The 16091-nt window shown below is 43.4% G+C and overlaps 1 protein-coding gene across 1 annotated transcript; it reads right to left on the bottom strand.

Annotated features, from left to right (window-relative positions):
* Nucleotides 1-7213: 7213 nt before the first annotated feature.
* On the bottom strand, nucleotides 7214-9214 carry LOC145801580 (uncharacterized). The gene is made up of 2 exons (XM_082893341.1): nucleotides 8198-9214; nucleotides 7214-8116 (listed from the first exon to the last, which is right to left on the bottom strand). The coding sequence occupies exons 1-2, from the start codon at nucleotides 8669-8671 to the stop codon at nucleotides 7844-7846; spliced, it is 747 nt and encodes a 248-aa protein (XP_082749467.1). The 5' UTR covers nucleotides 8672-9214; the 3' UTR covers nucleotides 7214-7843.
* Between the last annotated feature and the right edge of the window lie 6877 nt (nucleotides 9215-16091).

The raw sequence follows: 16091 nt of genomic DNA, 5'->3' as shown, positions 1-16091 counted from the left end.
ATTTTATAAAGTTTATTAGAAATTTTATTATTAACGTTCCAAATCCCAACACGTGGCATGGTGACGCCGATGTGTTAGCCAAGGTGCCACGTGTCCTGGTAGCTATGCCGAGGTTACTTAGGCAAGGCCGAGGTGATCTCCGAAGATATCGGAATCTGAGATAAGCGGATAAGGAGCAAGAGTCCTAGAGTAAAGAGAAGACTTTGCTAAAGATAAGGATAAAACTCTTAAGGAGTTTATCTTTATCTCTTGAAGAGTCCAAAGTCAGTATTGAATTGGAGTCCATAGAAGTCAGGCTTCTAGTGGGACTTCGATTGAGTAAACTATAAAAGAGAGGTACCCCCATGGGTCTAAGGTACGCAGTTTTATACTCAAGCTTGTGAGTTTAGCACTTGATTATCTTTGAGAGATATACTGACTTGATCGTCGGAGTGCCCCCGGGTGGAAGAGCCACCGCCGAAGCATTTTCTTTCTGTTACAGGTTTGCTGAAGCCATCTATTCTGCCGGTGCTCTCCAGCTGATTACTAGGCGGGCAGTGTGGTCAGAAAATTACCCACACAATTTGGCACCGTCTGTGGGAACTTAGAAGAATAGATGGCCAGTGACGGACAGAGGGAAAACATTGGGGGCGACACTCCTGCTGGGAGTGGCAGACCAATTGATCTTGACTTTGAAGGAGACAACCACAACACAGAAACTCATGGCCAGGGCCACGGAGAGAAAGACGTCGGCCAGGAGGGCAATACTTCAAAGAAGACAGACCAAGGCAAGTACTATAACGAAGATAACCTTTAGGTATGGAGGGATAGGTGCCTACGGAGGGATGAGGAAGTAAAAGACTTGGCAAACAAGTTGGCAGACCTACAGTCGGTCGTCAACTTCATGATGCAAAATAATGTCATGCAGCCACCATACCCGCTGCAAGATACACCGATGCCAGCAATTAATACCCAGAAGGGAGGAAGAAAAGCAATCCCCGAAGCCCCTCAGCACACCAGGAGTGGAAGGCACTCTCACCGACCTTCCAGGGAAGTCGGACGAGAGGAGCCGAGGCAAGAAGAGTCCCAAAGGACACATCGCATGAAGGATCCAGGGCCCAAAGAACATCGGCATGTTCAAGGGCAAGCACTCTGCTTTGACACAACCGATGGAGAAAGATCGAAACGGGCCCACCACGAGGCCGAAAGTAGTGTACCAAAAAGATTAAAGTCCAGAGATAGCCGAGCTCCAGGTAGGAGTAAGGAAGACTTGAGGGATTACCTCAGAAAGAGGCAACAGAATGTTGAAGTCGAGGTGACTTCCCCAGTTAAGCCGAGAACACCGTTCTCGATGGAACTGGACAAATTTGAAACACCAAAGAGATTCAGTATGCCGAGGTTCCAAATTTATGATGGTAAGTCAGATCCCAACTTTCATGTTGGACTATACCTGAACTCAATGGCATTATACAGTGGGAACGAGCCGTTGCTCTACAAAGTATTTCCCTCATCCTTTGGGGAAATTCCATCCGATTGGTTCCATAAACTACCGAAGGGAAGCGTAAAGACATAGGAAGGCCTGGCCGAGATGTTTGTGGCCAGGTTTGTAACGAACAAACTACAGCCCTTGAGGGTCGACGCCCTGATGGCTTTAAGAATCACCAAGGAAGAAGGCCTTAGGGCCTACGCGAAGAGGTACTACGAGGTGTTCAATCGAATACCCGAATGCAACCAAGAAGTGGCGGTCGTGTCTTTCAAAAACGGCCTGAAAGATGACTACCCACTACGGAAGTCTTTGGCGAAAACATTGCCAAAAAGCATGGAGGAACTCATGGCGAGAATCGAGAAGTACGCCAGAGCCGAGGAAGATACGTCGGGAAACAAATAGATGAAGCAGGAGAAGGGAAACGGCTCGCCGAAGCGAGGCCGAGGTACCAACGGGCCGGCCAAACAAGAAACAGAATTGAAGGGTAAACAGGCAGTGACGACGGTGTTCCGAATCCCTATCCATAAAGTCCTGGATCAAATACGAAATCAACCCTATTTCAGGGCACTGGCAAGAGCACCAGGGGAATTTATGGGAAGAAACGTTGGTAGGCGCTGTGCTTACCACAATGAAGAAGAACACCCAACTCAGGGTTGCAGAGCCTTAAAAGCACACTTAGAAGACCTAGTAAGGCAAGGCCATCTGAGGGACCTTGTTGATGAGGCCAGGACATGAGAAGAACATGCAAGATTGCCTCAAGCACCAGCAGCACCGCCTCCCCCAGCACAGCAACCACAGGCAGGAGGACCACGGGTGGTTAATGTAATCCACTCAAAGGTGAACGAAAGCGACATTCGAGGAGAAACCCAAAGAGTAAAACACCTGCAGCACGTGAACCAGGTCGGATACAAAAGACCTCGGCCGGAAGAATGCCAAGGACCGATGGTAACTTTCACAGAAGCCGACCTGGAGTTGGTCCAACATCCGCATAATGATGCCTTGGTAGTATCCCTCCAGGTTGGGGAATGCCAAGTGAAACGCATCCTGATAGATCAAGGCAACTCTTGTGACATCATGTATGTTAGATGTTACAAGGAGTTAGGCCTTCACCCAGACGACATGGAGCAATCGAATGGCCCGATGGTCGGCTTCAACGGAACGCCGACGTGGCCACTTGGCGCAACAAGCTTGGAAGTTCAAACCGGCACGAAAAAAATCAAGACGAAATTCATTGTGATTGATACACCCTTGCCGTATAACATCATCTTGGGAAGGCCATGGTTGCATGCAATGGGGGCAGTTCCCTCAACGTTACATCAACTATTGCGGTTCCCAACAGAACATAGGATTGAAGAAGTCAGAGGAGATCAACTGCAGGCAAAAAGTTGCTCCATGGCAGCAATGAAGTCTACTTGCAGCATTCGAGAACCAAAAGAAGTAGAGATTGAAGACGAGGACATGGAGGTCCTAGAAGATGTCGGCAAGGAGCCAACCGAAAAGAGTGAAGAGATACTAAAGAAAATCCTTGTCCAGGAGGGCGACGAAGAACGCTTCTTTCTTCTCGGCTCAGGTTTAGCCGAAGAAGAGGAAAGAGAACTGGAAGATTTTTTGAGAGCCAACATTGAGGTGTTCGCCTGGACACCTTACGAAATGCCTGGCATTGACCCCGAGGTCATTTGCCACAGACTGAATGTCGACAGGTCGGCAAAACCTATGATTCAACGAGCCAGAAGACCGACGTTGATGCACGTCGAAGCAGTAGAAGAAAAAGTAGATAGACTTCTGGAGGCCAGGGCCATCCGAGAAGTTCACTACCCAACATGGCTATCCAACACAGTAGTGGTGAAGAAAAAGAATGGCAAATGGAGGGTTTGTGTAGACTTTACCAGCCTCAACAAAGCCTGCCCCAAAGACAACTTTCCTCTACCCAAGATTGACCAGCTCGTAGACGCTACTTCAGGGGCATGAAAGGATGAGTTTTTTGGATGCATACAAGGGGTACCACCAGATTGCCATGTACCCTCCAAACGAGGAGAAGACCGTGTTCATCACCCCTAAAGGCTTGTACTATTACAAGGTAATGCCTTTTGGGTTGAAAAATGCAGGAGCAACTTACCAAAGGTTAGTAACAAAGATGTTCAAGCACCTGATTGGCAAAACGGTAGAAGTCTACATCGATGACATGGTCGTGAAGACCAAGGAATCTAAGGGTCATCTTGCTGACCTAAAAGAGGTCTTTGACATACTCAAAGCATATCGGCTCCGACTCAACGCATCAAAGTGCGCGTTTGGAGTTGGATTAGGTAAGTTTTTAGGATATCTGGTAACAAGAAAAGGCATTGAGGCCAGCCCCGACCAAATGAAGGCCATCCCAGAGCTGAAGCGCCTAACGTCGGCAAAACAGGTTCAGATGCTTACTGGAAGGGTCGCAGCCCTAAACAGATTCATCAGCAGAAGCTCAGATAAGTGCAGACCCTTCTTCAACTTGGTGAAAAAAGCCACAGACTTTCTGTGGACAGAAGAATGCGAAGCCGCTTTGACCGACCTGAAGAAGTACTTGACCACAACTCCGGTTCTTTCCAATCCAAAACCAGGGAAAGAACTATATTTGTACTTGGCAGTTTCAGAACACGCAGTCAGTGCAGTACTAATTCGAAAAGAAAAAGGGGAGCAAAAGGTTGTTTACTATGTAAGCAAAACCTTGGCCAGCGCAGAAACAAGGTATCTACCGCTGGAGAAATTAATGCTAGCCTTAGTAATGGCTTCAAAGAAGTTGAACCATTACTTTCAGGCGCATAAAATTATGGTCTTAACAGAGCATCCACTGAAGTCCTTGTTGCAGCAAGGAGACTTAACAGGAAGGATAGCAAGATGGGCCGTAGCCCTAGGTCAGTATGACCTGGAGTTCAGGCCGAGAACAGCAATTAAAGGCCAAGTTTTGGCTGACTTCGTGGCAGAATTCACCCCCGAAACCATTGAACATCGGGCTCCGTTGAGCCAGGATGAGCATTGTCCCAACAAGCAAGGAGAATCCCAGCCAAAGGCAAAAGAGCAAAGGAAGGAAAAACTCAAACCCTGCAGCATCTACATCGGCGACTCATTCAGACTGTTTGTCGATGGAAGTTCGAACCGACAAGGAGCAGGGGCAGGAGTACTGCTGATATCTCCAGATAGAAAAATAATAGAGCAGTCCATCCGTCTGGGGTTCCAGGCCTCAAACAATGAAGCGGAATACGAAGCATTAATTGCAGGACTAAAACTGGCAGCAGCATCAAAAGCAGATGAGGTAATAGTTTTTTGTGATTCACAACTTATTGTTAACCAGTCAACAGGAGAATTTGCAGCCAGAGACGAAAGGATGTCGGCATATGCAAAAGAGGTCATCAGATTAGCAACCCTATTTCAGAACTGCAGACTAGTCCAAGTTAGCCGAGATGACAACACCCACGCCAACGCGTTGGCTAACCTGGCAAGTTCAATGCAAATTGGAAAAACAAGGACAATTATGATCGACTATATGTCGGGCCCGAGCATAGAACCACGGAGAACAGGACAGGAAGCAATGTGTGTGGACATGGGGCCAAGCTGGATGGATGCAATTGTTGCATTCCTGAAAGAAGGAAAGCTGCCAGAAGATCGTAAGGAGGCACACAAAGTCAGATTGAAATCGGCAAGATTCTGTCTGACAGAAGATGGACACCTCTACAGAAGGTCCTTCACTGGACCACTTTTAAGGTGTGTACACCCTTTGCAGGTTGAAGATTTCCTATATGAAATTCATGAAGGAATTTGTGGAAGCCATGCTGGGGGCAGATCATTAGCCCACAGGGTCATTACCCAGGGGTATTGGTGGCCCTACATGCAAAAGGATGTTGAAACCTACGTAAAGAAGTGTGAACAATGCCAAAAGTTTGCACCTTTGATACATCAGCCAGCTGCTGACCTAAACCCAGTGTCCAGCCCTTGGCCGTTTGCTCAATGGGGCATGGATCTGGTTGGGCAACTTCCCCAGGCAACTGGGCAGAGAAAATACTTGCTGGTGGCAACAGATTATTTTACAAAATGGATAGAGGCAGAACCTCTTGCCAAAATCCGAGATGTGGACGTCAAGAACTTTATATGGAGAAACATCATCACCAAATTTGGGATTCCAAGAGCAATAGTTGCCGACAACGGAACACAGTTTGACAGCAAACTCATCAAGAACTTTTGTGCGAAATTCAAGATCAAGAATTACTTTTCAACACCAAGTTTTCCCTAAAGTAATGGGCAAGCAGAAGCATCCAACAAAGTAATTTTGGATGGAATAAAAAAGAGGCTGCAGGCAGCAAAAGGAAAGTGGGTAGACGAGTTGCCCAACGTGCTTTGGGCATATCGGACTATGCCGAGAAGATCAACAGGGGAATCCCCCTTTGCCATGGCTTATGGCACAGAAGCTATCATCCCATTGGAGATCGGCATCCCAGGGATCAGGACCCAGGAAGTAGAGAATGGCACCAACGACATACTCTTAGCCCGAGATCTGGATCTTTTGGAAGAACGAAGAGAGAAAGCTGCAATTCAGCTCGCAGTATACCAGCAACAGCTTGCTAGAGCTTACAACAAGAAGGTCGATCCAAGAGATTTTCAAGTCGGCGACCAAGTCCTGAGAAAAGCCGTCGGCAACAAGAAAGATCCCAGAGAGGGCAAGCTTGGCCCAAACTGGGAAGGACCCTACAGAATTACTTCTGTATTAGGCAATGGAGCTTATCGGCTAGAAGATAACGAGGGCCAAGCACTGCCAAGACCTTGGAACACTTGTAATTTGAAATTCTTCTATCATTAGATGTGCAGTATTTTTGGCCGATGTCATCAATAAAATCTTTTCCCTTTTCTTAAAACACATATATTTGATAAAGTTACATATTGGTGTTTTTTAAGACATGAATAATGAGAACCCAAGTAGAACTCAAGTTCACATTGGGGGCAGAGAGAAGACAGAGATTATTCCTTAATTCACTTGTTGAAATTTGTAGCAATTTATAAGTTGGAATTAAGCTGATTCTTTATCTTCACTTGTTGAAATTTGTAGCAATTTACAAGTTGAAGTTAAGCCGAGATTACTGTTTCTCTTCACTTGTTGAAATTTGTAGCAATTTACAAGTCGAAGTGAAACCGAGGTTATAGTTCGCACACTTATAGCAATCTACAGGTTGGTCCAACCAAAGAAGATGCTTAACACTTGTTGAAATTTGTAGCAATTTACAAGATAATGTTAAGCCGACATATGATCATCTGTTGAAATTTGTAGCAATTTACAAGTAGATCATTGTTATAACTTGAGAAAAATTTACAGTATATGTTAACACTTGTTGAAATTTATAGCAATTTACAAGTAGGTTAGACCGAGATCAATGTTTAAATACTTGTTGAAACTTGGAAAAAAGTTTGCAAAATTGACATTGAATAGTATATGTTTTACACTTGTTGAAACTTATGAAAAGTTTGCAGGTCAGTAGCTTGCCAAAGTAAAACTTGTAGTTATAAAACCCGAGATATGTGACTCCGAGAAGATTGCACAAAGGTGGCAAGATATGAAAGGCATACAAAATATTCTAAGTATAGAACCATGCAGAAGCAAATCAAGAGAAATTAAAAGATTGAAGCATCCATAGAAAAACAGCTGCAGTTGTACACAAAAGAAGGCACTACGGCCTACCAGAAGTAAGTTGTTTCGAAGTAACAAAGAAAGGCACATCGGCTATGAGAGGAAGCTTACATTGTCCAGAAAACAAAACGAAGTACAAAGGTGCAAAAGAAAAGACATGAAAGTTAAGACTTCTCAACATCAGCATCTGGCTCGATCTGAACTTCAGAGGTCTCCTGAAGAGATACCTCGGCTTCCTTATCTGCAGCAATTTCGGCATCAATCTCGGTAAGAGTTTCGTCAATACTCTTGTTGACCTGAGGAACGTCGGACGAACCCTGCTCCGGGGTAACTTCCTTGGCAACTGCATCACCATCTTCATCTTGAGTCAGGTCCAAGACCTGCTCATTCAGAGAAGGAGACTTAGCCCTAACAGCCTCCCTGGGTTTCCTTACCAAAATTTCAGCCTCATCCTCGTCCTCACCTCCATCTTCATCCTCAGATTCAGAAGCATCCTCAGGTTGACTTGGAGGTGGAGGTGGTGGGAAGGGAAAAGGGATAGCATCGGCATTGCGGAAGGGTGAATCAGCAGGAAGATCAAGTTTCTTTATCAGGGACATCCAACCAAGGGAGAAGCCCCTGTTGCATGCCTGCCTGACCTGAAGCTTGTATTCTTCAGTAACATCAGCCATACCCTGGGCGTATGCCTTTTCATCAGCCTCCTTGATTTCAGCATCCTTGGTGGCCAGGGCCTACTGTAGTTCCTTTTCGGCTTGGGCCTTTCCATCCTCGGCCTCTATCTTCTCGGCTTCAGCAACCTTCCTTATGGCCTCGGCTGATTCAGCTTTCTCCTCGGCTATCTGTTGCGCCTTAGTTGCAGCCTCGGCCTGCTCTTCCAGCTTCTTCATTTTTAGTTGAAGACCTTTGTTGGTCTTTTGCAGGGCAGAAAACTCCTTCTTCATCTCGGTCATTCTTTCCCGATTCTTAAAAGATTGCATTGAAAACGAATGGGCATGCTGGATCACCTGAAAGAAAATAGAAGTGTTAGAAAATATTTTAAGTATGAAACAGAAAGAAAGTCAAAAGTTCAAAGTAGGAGCACTTACTTGAACGGAGTGTTGGAGCATTAACGCGTAGTTCTCATACTTACTATACTCAGCATTTCGTTCCAGGTCCCCTGGAAGGAGAAGAGCAGTGCTAAGGGCGACGCCGACATTAATGTCATCGGCGCTCTCACTAGACATGATTGGCCTGTCCTCCAAAGCAATCTTTGGGGCCCAAGGGACGTCGGGTTTTTTGGACCCCGAAGCTGCTGCAGAAGACAACCTCACTTTCTTTGACTTTGAAGATTCTGCTGGCTGTGTTTCAGCCGACCTTTTTGTAGAAACAGTCTTCTCACTCCCAGCCAATTGTGAAATTGGCAGAACATCTTCATTCTCCACTGCAGTGGCTTTGGCCTTTGGCTGAGCCTTTTTTGTTCTTTTTGGCTTTGGTAGGGGCATGGATTGGGTTGGTTTAGCATCAGCATCAACTGGGAGGTCGGCTAAGAGATCTTGGGCAACAGGCTTCGGGCGACCCATCTCAGCAGTCTTGACAAGTCGACGCCGACGTCTTCTTTCTGGTATTGGGATTAAGTATGGGGCTGAAGTAGATGGCAGATCAGCTGGGTCAAAAGTGGATCCTTGGTCTGCTCGTGATATGTAAGCAGTGGGAAGAGTTGTGGCAGAAGGTGGAGAAAGACTCTTCTTCTTCTTCTTTGGGACGTCGGGCAGAGTGGATTTGTACGTAGGAATAAAGTTTAGAAGAAGAGGTGCTTTCCTTTTGTGGACAGGCAAGTCCAGGAGCTTTTTCAGGTCCTTGCTAGGAACGTAAGATTGGCGAAAGTCTTTCGCTGGCTTGCGAACGTCTGCAAGAAGAAACAGACATTAGAAACAGATAAGATATTGAAGACATGAAGAGAAACAACTAAGTAAATAACACTGGGCTCTTACCCTTGCCCTCTTTAACTGTTCGAGGAAGAGGGTATAGATGGACATCTTCGTCTGGAGCAAATTCTCAATTTCCAGAGACAATGAAGTAGTCATCTCCAGCCCCCTTGTTGGAGTCTGGGAGGTCGGCTACGATTTTGAATTCAGTGGACCTCGGTTTGAAGTAGTAGACGTAACCTTTTTTCTTCAGGCTAAGGGGGCACATGGTGTAACAATACTGTGTGTCGGTTAGGGTGATTCTAACGTTTTCTTGTCTGGCTAAGGCGATGATATCAAAAATCACTCGATAAGAGTTTATGGCAAGTTGCATAGGGTTCAACTTATAATAATGCAGAATCTCGCGAAAAAGAATGTTAAGTGGAAGCCGAAGTCCACACTCAGTAAAGGCTACAATAGGGAGAGGCATGGTGTTTTCGGTAGGCATGATGGAGTCATCATCCCTAGCTAGTCTCAGGTGGACATCGGCAGGGACGGAGAACTCCTGCCTAAAGTACTCAAGTTTGGTCGGGGTATCAACCCTATGTCTCCACATACCCATAACGTCGGCCCAAAGATAGAAGGCTAGGTTTCAGAAAGAAGGTGCTCTTAAGGGGTTACCGGGACCTCGGCAAAACCCTAAGGTATATACTGGTAAGGATTGTTTCCGTTTTCCCTAAAAATTGAAGGTTCTATAAACAAAACCCAAACTTAAATCTATGAAGGCAAAGATTGAGAGCAAAAATTAAAGGCAGAAATCTGGAAAACAAGAAACAAAGAACGACGTTTCATAATCAAAGAACAGAGGTATGGTTCTCAGAAGCGAAAGAAATATAGAAGTAAAAGGTCAAGAACAGTGGCAAGAAAAGTGTTGAAACAATGCAAGTGTTCAGAATATAAGTGAAATCATGGGATAGATGCATCCAGATGAATAGTTCAGCAAATCAAAGGTTTGAACAGAGCAATAATGGCAATAAGTAAACGAAAGCACATAGAAGAAATTGGGAGTGAAAGGAACAGAGGCTTACCAGAACAAATGTAGCCGGAATGAAAGTCGCCGAGATAAGGCAACGGTTACAGACACGACGGAACGGCGAAACCCCCGCTGAAATGGAAGAGTGAAGACGGTTGCAGAACTTGAAGTTAGAATAATGGCGGATTTGGGAAAGCTTTAGAGAGAGAGAAAGCCAGAAAAATCAAGTGCAAAAGTAAAGAAACGAAGAAAGAAAGTAAAGTTTTATCAAAAACTTGAAGCGGCGGCAAAACACGGCATTTATTGCGCCTGGAGGAATGCGTGCGACAGACGGCGCAGACGGATGAAAGACGGCTTACAAGCGCGTCACAGACACGGGCCAATGAAGATAGAACACATAAGGGGAATGGTTGTGAAGAGGTGCATGACAGCTCATGCGCGTGGGGGAGTTCGTTTGAGTTCCTGTTCTCTGATGAAGACATGTCGGCCTAAAATGAATGATCTCGGACGAAGAGTTCTTATGCCGAGGTACTGGAAGAAAATACAGATATAGGTTCCATCACCTCAGAATGCCGAGGTAATAGAACCTAAGGGGCAGTTGCGGGGATGTATTTTCTGAATACCAACACGTGGCATGGTGACGCCGATGTGTCAGCCGAGGTGCCACGTGTCCTGGTAGCTATGCCGAGGTTACTTAGGCAAGGCCGAGGTGATCTCCGCAGATATCGGAATCCGAGATAAGCGGATAAGGAACAAGAGTCCTAGAGTAAAGAGAAGACTTTGCTAAAGATAAGGATAAAACTCTTAGGGAGTTTATCTTTATCTCTTGAAGAGTCCAAAGTCAGTATTGAATTGGAGTCCATAGAAGTCAGGCTTCTAGTGGGACTTGGATTGAGTAAACTATAAAAGAGAGGCACCCCCATGGGTCTAAGGTACACAGTTTTATACTCAAGCTTGTGAGTTTAGCACTTGATTATCTTTGAGAGATATACTGACTTGATCGTCGGAGTGCCCCTGGGTGGAAGAGCCACCGCCGGAGCCTTTTCTTTCTGTTACAGGTTTGTTGAAGCCATCTATTCTGCTGGTGCTCTCCAGCTGATTACTAGGCGGGCAGTGTGGTCGGAAAATTACCCACACAGTGATAAAAATGAAGTATCAAAAGCAATATTACAAAATTAAAAAATTATTCAAAAAATAAAGTGTATAACTCGTATTCATTTTGGTGTGACTTACATTTATCTTATTATACCACACATTTTGTTTTTGATTAATTTTGACTAATTTTTTAAATCGTTATTTTTTTCATAAAATTTGTGTGAAATACTTTTTGGTAAGCCAAGTTGAATAGAGAAATACATAAAAGAATTGAAATGAAAATGAAAAGAGTAAAAGATTTTTAAGCAATGGATCCATTATGACTTACAGAATGGAGTACTATATGCTAATGATAGTCGTTATTTTAAATTCAAAATTAATTTTTTCAAAATGAAAAAATTTATAATAATCTAAAAAGTACAAATCATTGAACAGTGCTCTGGTTTGTAATATATAAAGGTTCAACACATTTTATCTACCATCCTTTTTATTAAATTTTTTTAATTATGAACGAAGAAGTATAATTAGGATTTAATTAATATATTGTGAGATGTATATACAAAATGAATTTAATTTACACATTAATGCTCCTAATTAATATTCGAAATAAAATCCCTTCTATGGGATGATTTTTGCCGACCCCAACTCATGTAACTAGGCCACTTTGCAATGTGCACATGGATCAATTATTAACCTCAATGACGTGTGAGTGACCCATTGCATTAATCGGTGTTATAAAAATGTTTTATTATGCAATCCTTGCCATAGTATTAATCTATATTTTATGTATATCTTGTTCAATAATTCAAAGTTTTGTTGTTGTATATTATATAGTAATTTTTTTTAAATATTAATTTATATAATATTTTCAATCACATTTTTTTGATACCAATCAATGTGTGTAGCCCATTTTGTTTGGGAGATTCTATTTGTATCCAAAAAATTATTAAGTATTATTCTCAATACACCTTATGTTTTTTCTCGAATAATCCTTCAAGATACACTTAGATAATAAATAAATCAAAAATCTTAAATTACATCACTTTAAAAAATCTTTTCAAAAATCCTTTTGATGCTTATTGCAATTGATCATTTTCAATTATCAGGGGGAGGTAATTCCATTTTCATTTGTGTTCTGGCTTGTAGCCATTGGTGTTTCAACTTATTTTGGTATTAGGGATTTCTTGAGCTTAGTGGGAAAAAAAATGAAATATAGAAAAGGACTTCCGAGGAATATGCAAAAATAAAAAAGTGAAGCAGAAAAAATTAAAAAAATGATCAAATAGTAAACAATACTCAGAGTCTCAAGTGTTTATCACCATGTAGTCGCATTCCTCAAACCGTCTTTGGCTTTTAAAAGTTATTTTGATTGGCCTGAAAGCTTTTCCACTGCGCAAGTTCAGGAAAACCACTCAATTGATCTTAGATGGTAAATTTTGGTGTAGTGAATTGGAATTCTAGAGTGGGGAAGGAGATGAAAAAAAGAAATTGAAATTAAAATTAAAACTTAAAGAAAAAAATTAAGAGAGTTGAATATAAAAAAAATAATTTTTTATTTTAAAATTTGATATATATTGTCCTTATTAATAAATTTACATTTGTGTGAGTGATTTTTCGATCACACTGCCAACTTAGTAATCAGCTGGACAGAACTGGCAGAATAGATGACATATGGCTGACCTGCAATAGAAAGAGAAGATTCCGGCAGTGGTTCGTCCACCCGGGGGCACTCCGACGATCAAGTCAGTATATCTCTAAAAAATAATCAATAGTGCTAAACTCACTGTTGAGAATATAAATTACGTACCTTAGACCCATGGGGGTGCCTCTCTTTTATAGCAAACTCAATCGTAACCCCAATAGAAGCCTAGCTCTAATGGACTTAGGATTACTGCTAATCTTGGACTCCCAGTAGGATTTAGGATAAACCCTCTAAGAGTCTTATCTTTACCCAAATTGAAGTGTTCTCCCATCATAGGACTCTTGTTCCTTATCCGCTTATCTCGGATTCCGATATCTTCGGAGACAACCTCGACCTTGCCGAGATCACCTCGGCGTTTCCACCAGGACATGTGGCACCTCGGCTGACACGTCGGCGTCACCTTGGCCACGTGTTGGTATTTAGAAAATATATCCCCACAACTGCCCCCTAGGTTTTATTACCGTGACAATCTGAGGTGATGGAACCTATATCGGTACTTCCTGCCAGTACATCGGTTTAAGCCGAGCTCATCACTATAGGCCGACATGTCTTCTTAAAGATCAAGATTTCCAAGAACTTCTTCACGCGCATGAGCTGTCATGCATAACAACTCAACCATTTTTAGCCACGCGTCTTTTTCTTACTGGATCGTACCTGATACGCGTCTGTAAATTGAATTATTCTCACGTGTGCCGTCTGGCACATACGTTCTTCTAGGCACATTTATGACCCTTTTGCCGTCATTTCTATTTTGTCAAAACTTCTTTCTTTCCCCCGTCTTTTCACTTTTCATTGTTTCTGAAGTTCTCTCTCTCTCTAGCTTTCCATCTCCTCCATTGTTCCAAGCTTTCAAGCTCTGCTACCACCGTTGTTCTCCTCTTCCGGCGAGACACTTACTATTCTTCTCCGCTGCTACCGTTCGTCTGACTTCGGCGAACTCAACACCGGCCTTTCTCTTTCTGGTAAGCCATTATTTCTCCTGGTTTCAGTTTCTTATTACCTTACTAAACTTTACCGTTTTACCTGCTGTCTTTGCAATCTTGTTCATACTTCTGATATTTCATCTTGCATTTTGTATTCCACCGTATATTCGAATTTGTTTGCTTCATGATTCTGTTTTTACCCAAATCATCTTCTTGAATATACACTGTTCATACACCAGTTGATTTTTGCCACTGTTCTTGGCCTGATACCCTTTGTTCTTTCAATGTTCTTGACAATCCATCTTTGTTCTTGATTCTGAAGCGCATCCCTGTTTTTCTGTTTTCCAGATCCGTGCATCCAATCTTCGTTTCCATAGATCTAGGTTTGGGATTTGCTTGTAGAACCATCGATTATTAGGAAAAATTGAAACTATTTCCACAAATTCTTACCCAGCACATAATTTTGGTTTTTGCCGAGGTCCCAATAACCCTTTTAAAACACCATTCTGAAATCCAACCCCTTCAGTTAAGCCGATATCATGGGTATGTGGAAGCATAGGGTAGATACCCCGACAAAATTAGACTACTTCAGGCGAGAGTTTTCCATCCCTGCCGACGTTCATCTGAGGTTGGCTGGGGATGACGACTCCATTATGCCCACCACTGATTCTATGCCCTTCCCTGTAGTGGCCTGTATCAAGTGCGGACTTCGGTTCCCATTAAACATCATTTTCCGCGAGATAATCCACTACTGGAAGTTGAACCTAATGCAACTTGCCATCAACTCCTACCGAGTCATTAATGGCATAATAACCTTAGCCAAACAAGAAAACGCTAGGATCACCTTAGCCGATATCCAATACTGCTACACCATGTGTGGCCTCAAAAGAGATACGGGCTACGTTTACTACCTCAAGCCAAGATCTACAGAGTACAAAATCGTAGCCGACCTTCCTGACTCCAACAAGGGAGCTGGAGACGACTACTTTATTACCTCGGGGAACTGGGAGTTTGCTCCAGATGAGGACCTCCATCTTTACCCTCTTCATCGAACCGTTTTTGTAGAGGGCAATGGTAAGAGCCCTGCGTCCATACTTGTTTGTTTTTCAAAAAAATTTCAAAGTCGTTAATATTTTATCTGCTTCTAACGTCTGTTTTGTTTGCAGCTCTTTCTCAGCCACCAAAGGGTTTTCGTCTGTCTTTCTTTCCCAGCAAAGACTTGAGGAGACTTTTGGATCTTCCAGTTCTCAAATGGAAGGCCCCTCTGGTACTTAATTTCATTCCGACGTATAAGTCGGCTCTTCCCGACATCCCAAAAAAGAAGAAGAAAATCCTTTCTCCACCTTCTGCCACAACTCCACCAGTCGTGTCCACATCTCGGACAGACCAAGGATCAACTTCTGATCCAGCCGAGCAACCGTCAACTTCGGCCCCATATTTGATCCCGATATCCCAACGCCAACGCCGGCGACGATCTGTTTTTGTTGCTGAGATGGGCCGTCAAAAAACAATTGCAAAAGACCTCTTAGCCAACATCCCTTCTGACGTTGACACTCAGCCAACGCAAACCCAGCCTCCACCAAAACAAAAAAGAATAAAAAAGGCTCAACCAAAAGCAAAGGTGACTCAGGTTGATACTGAGGACACCTTGCCAATTTCCAAAGTGGCTGAGAGTGAGAAGACTGTCTCTGTCCCCGAGAAGAGATCTGCTGAAACACACCCATCTGAATCCATCAGATCAAAAAGACCGAGGTCATCTTCTGCAACGACCTCGGGGTCTCAAAAGCATGATGCCCCATGGGCCCCCAAGATTACTCTGGAGGATAAGCCAATTATGGCCAATGATAGCGCTGATGACATTAACGTCAGCGTAGCCCTCAGTAGCGCTCTGCTTCTTCCCGGCGATCTTGACCGAAACGCCGAGTTGAGTGAGTATGAAAACTACACCCTGATGCTTCAATGCTCCGTTCAAGTAAATGTCTTTATCTGGCAACTTTTTCTTTCTTTATTTCTGTTTTTTATTTTTATTTTTATACTTGTAATTTTTTCTAACAACTTCTGTTTTGTTTACTTTCAGGCCATCCAACATGCCCATTCGTTCTCAGTACAATCTTTTGAGAACTGGGAGAGGCTGGCCGAAATGAAGAGGGAGGTCTCCAGCCTTCAAAAGGCTAACAAAGGTTCGCAATCAAAAATGAAAAAGTTGGAAGACCAGGCCGAGGCTACTATTAAAGCTCAAACTGATGCCGAAGAAAAGGCTGAATCTATTGAAGCCATCAAGAAGGTTCTTGAGGCCGAGAAGAGAGAGGCTGAAGAGAAGATGGCCCAAGCCCAAAAAGAACT

This window comes from Camellia sinensis, chromosome 10 (genome assembly GCF_055761805.1).
Source record: "Camellia sinensis isolate YWXY chromosome 10, ASM5576180v1, whole genome shotgun sequence".
Taxonomy (NCBI): Eukaryota; Viridiplantae; Streptophyta; class Magnoliopsida; order Ericales; family Theaceae; genus Camellia; species Camellia sinensis.
The sequence above is the reverse complement of the archived record's forward strand: the minus strand, read 5'-3'. Positions and strand labels throughout refer to the sequence as shown.

What these genes read in the sequence shown, in the direction of transcription:
- LOC145801580 (XM_082893341.1), bottom strand. Translation starts at nt 8,671, where the DNA reads ATGGGTCGCCCGAAGCCTGTTGCCCAAGATCTCTTAGCCGACCTCCCA. An exon ending in TGCTCCAACACTCCGTTCAA is followed by an intron (nt 8,117 to 8,197) that starts GTAAGTGCTCCT and finishes ATTTTCTTTCAG; the next exon opens with GTGATCCAGCATGCCCATTC.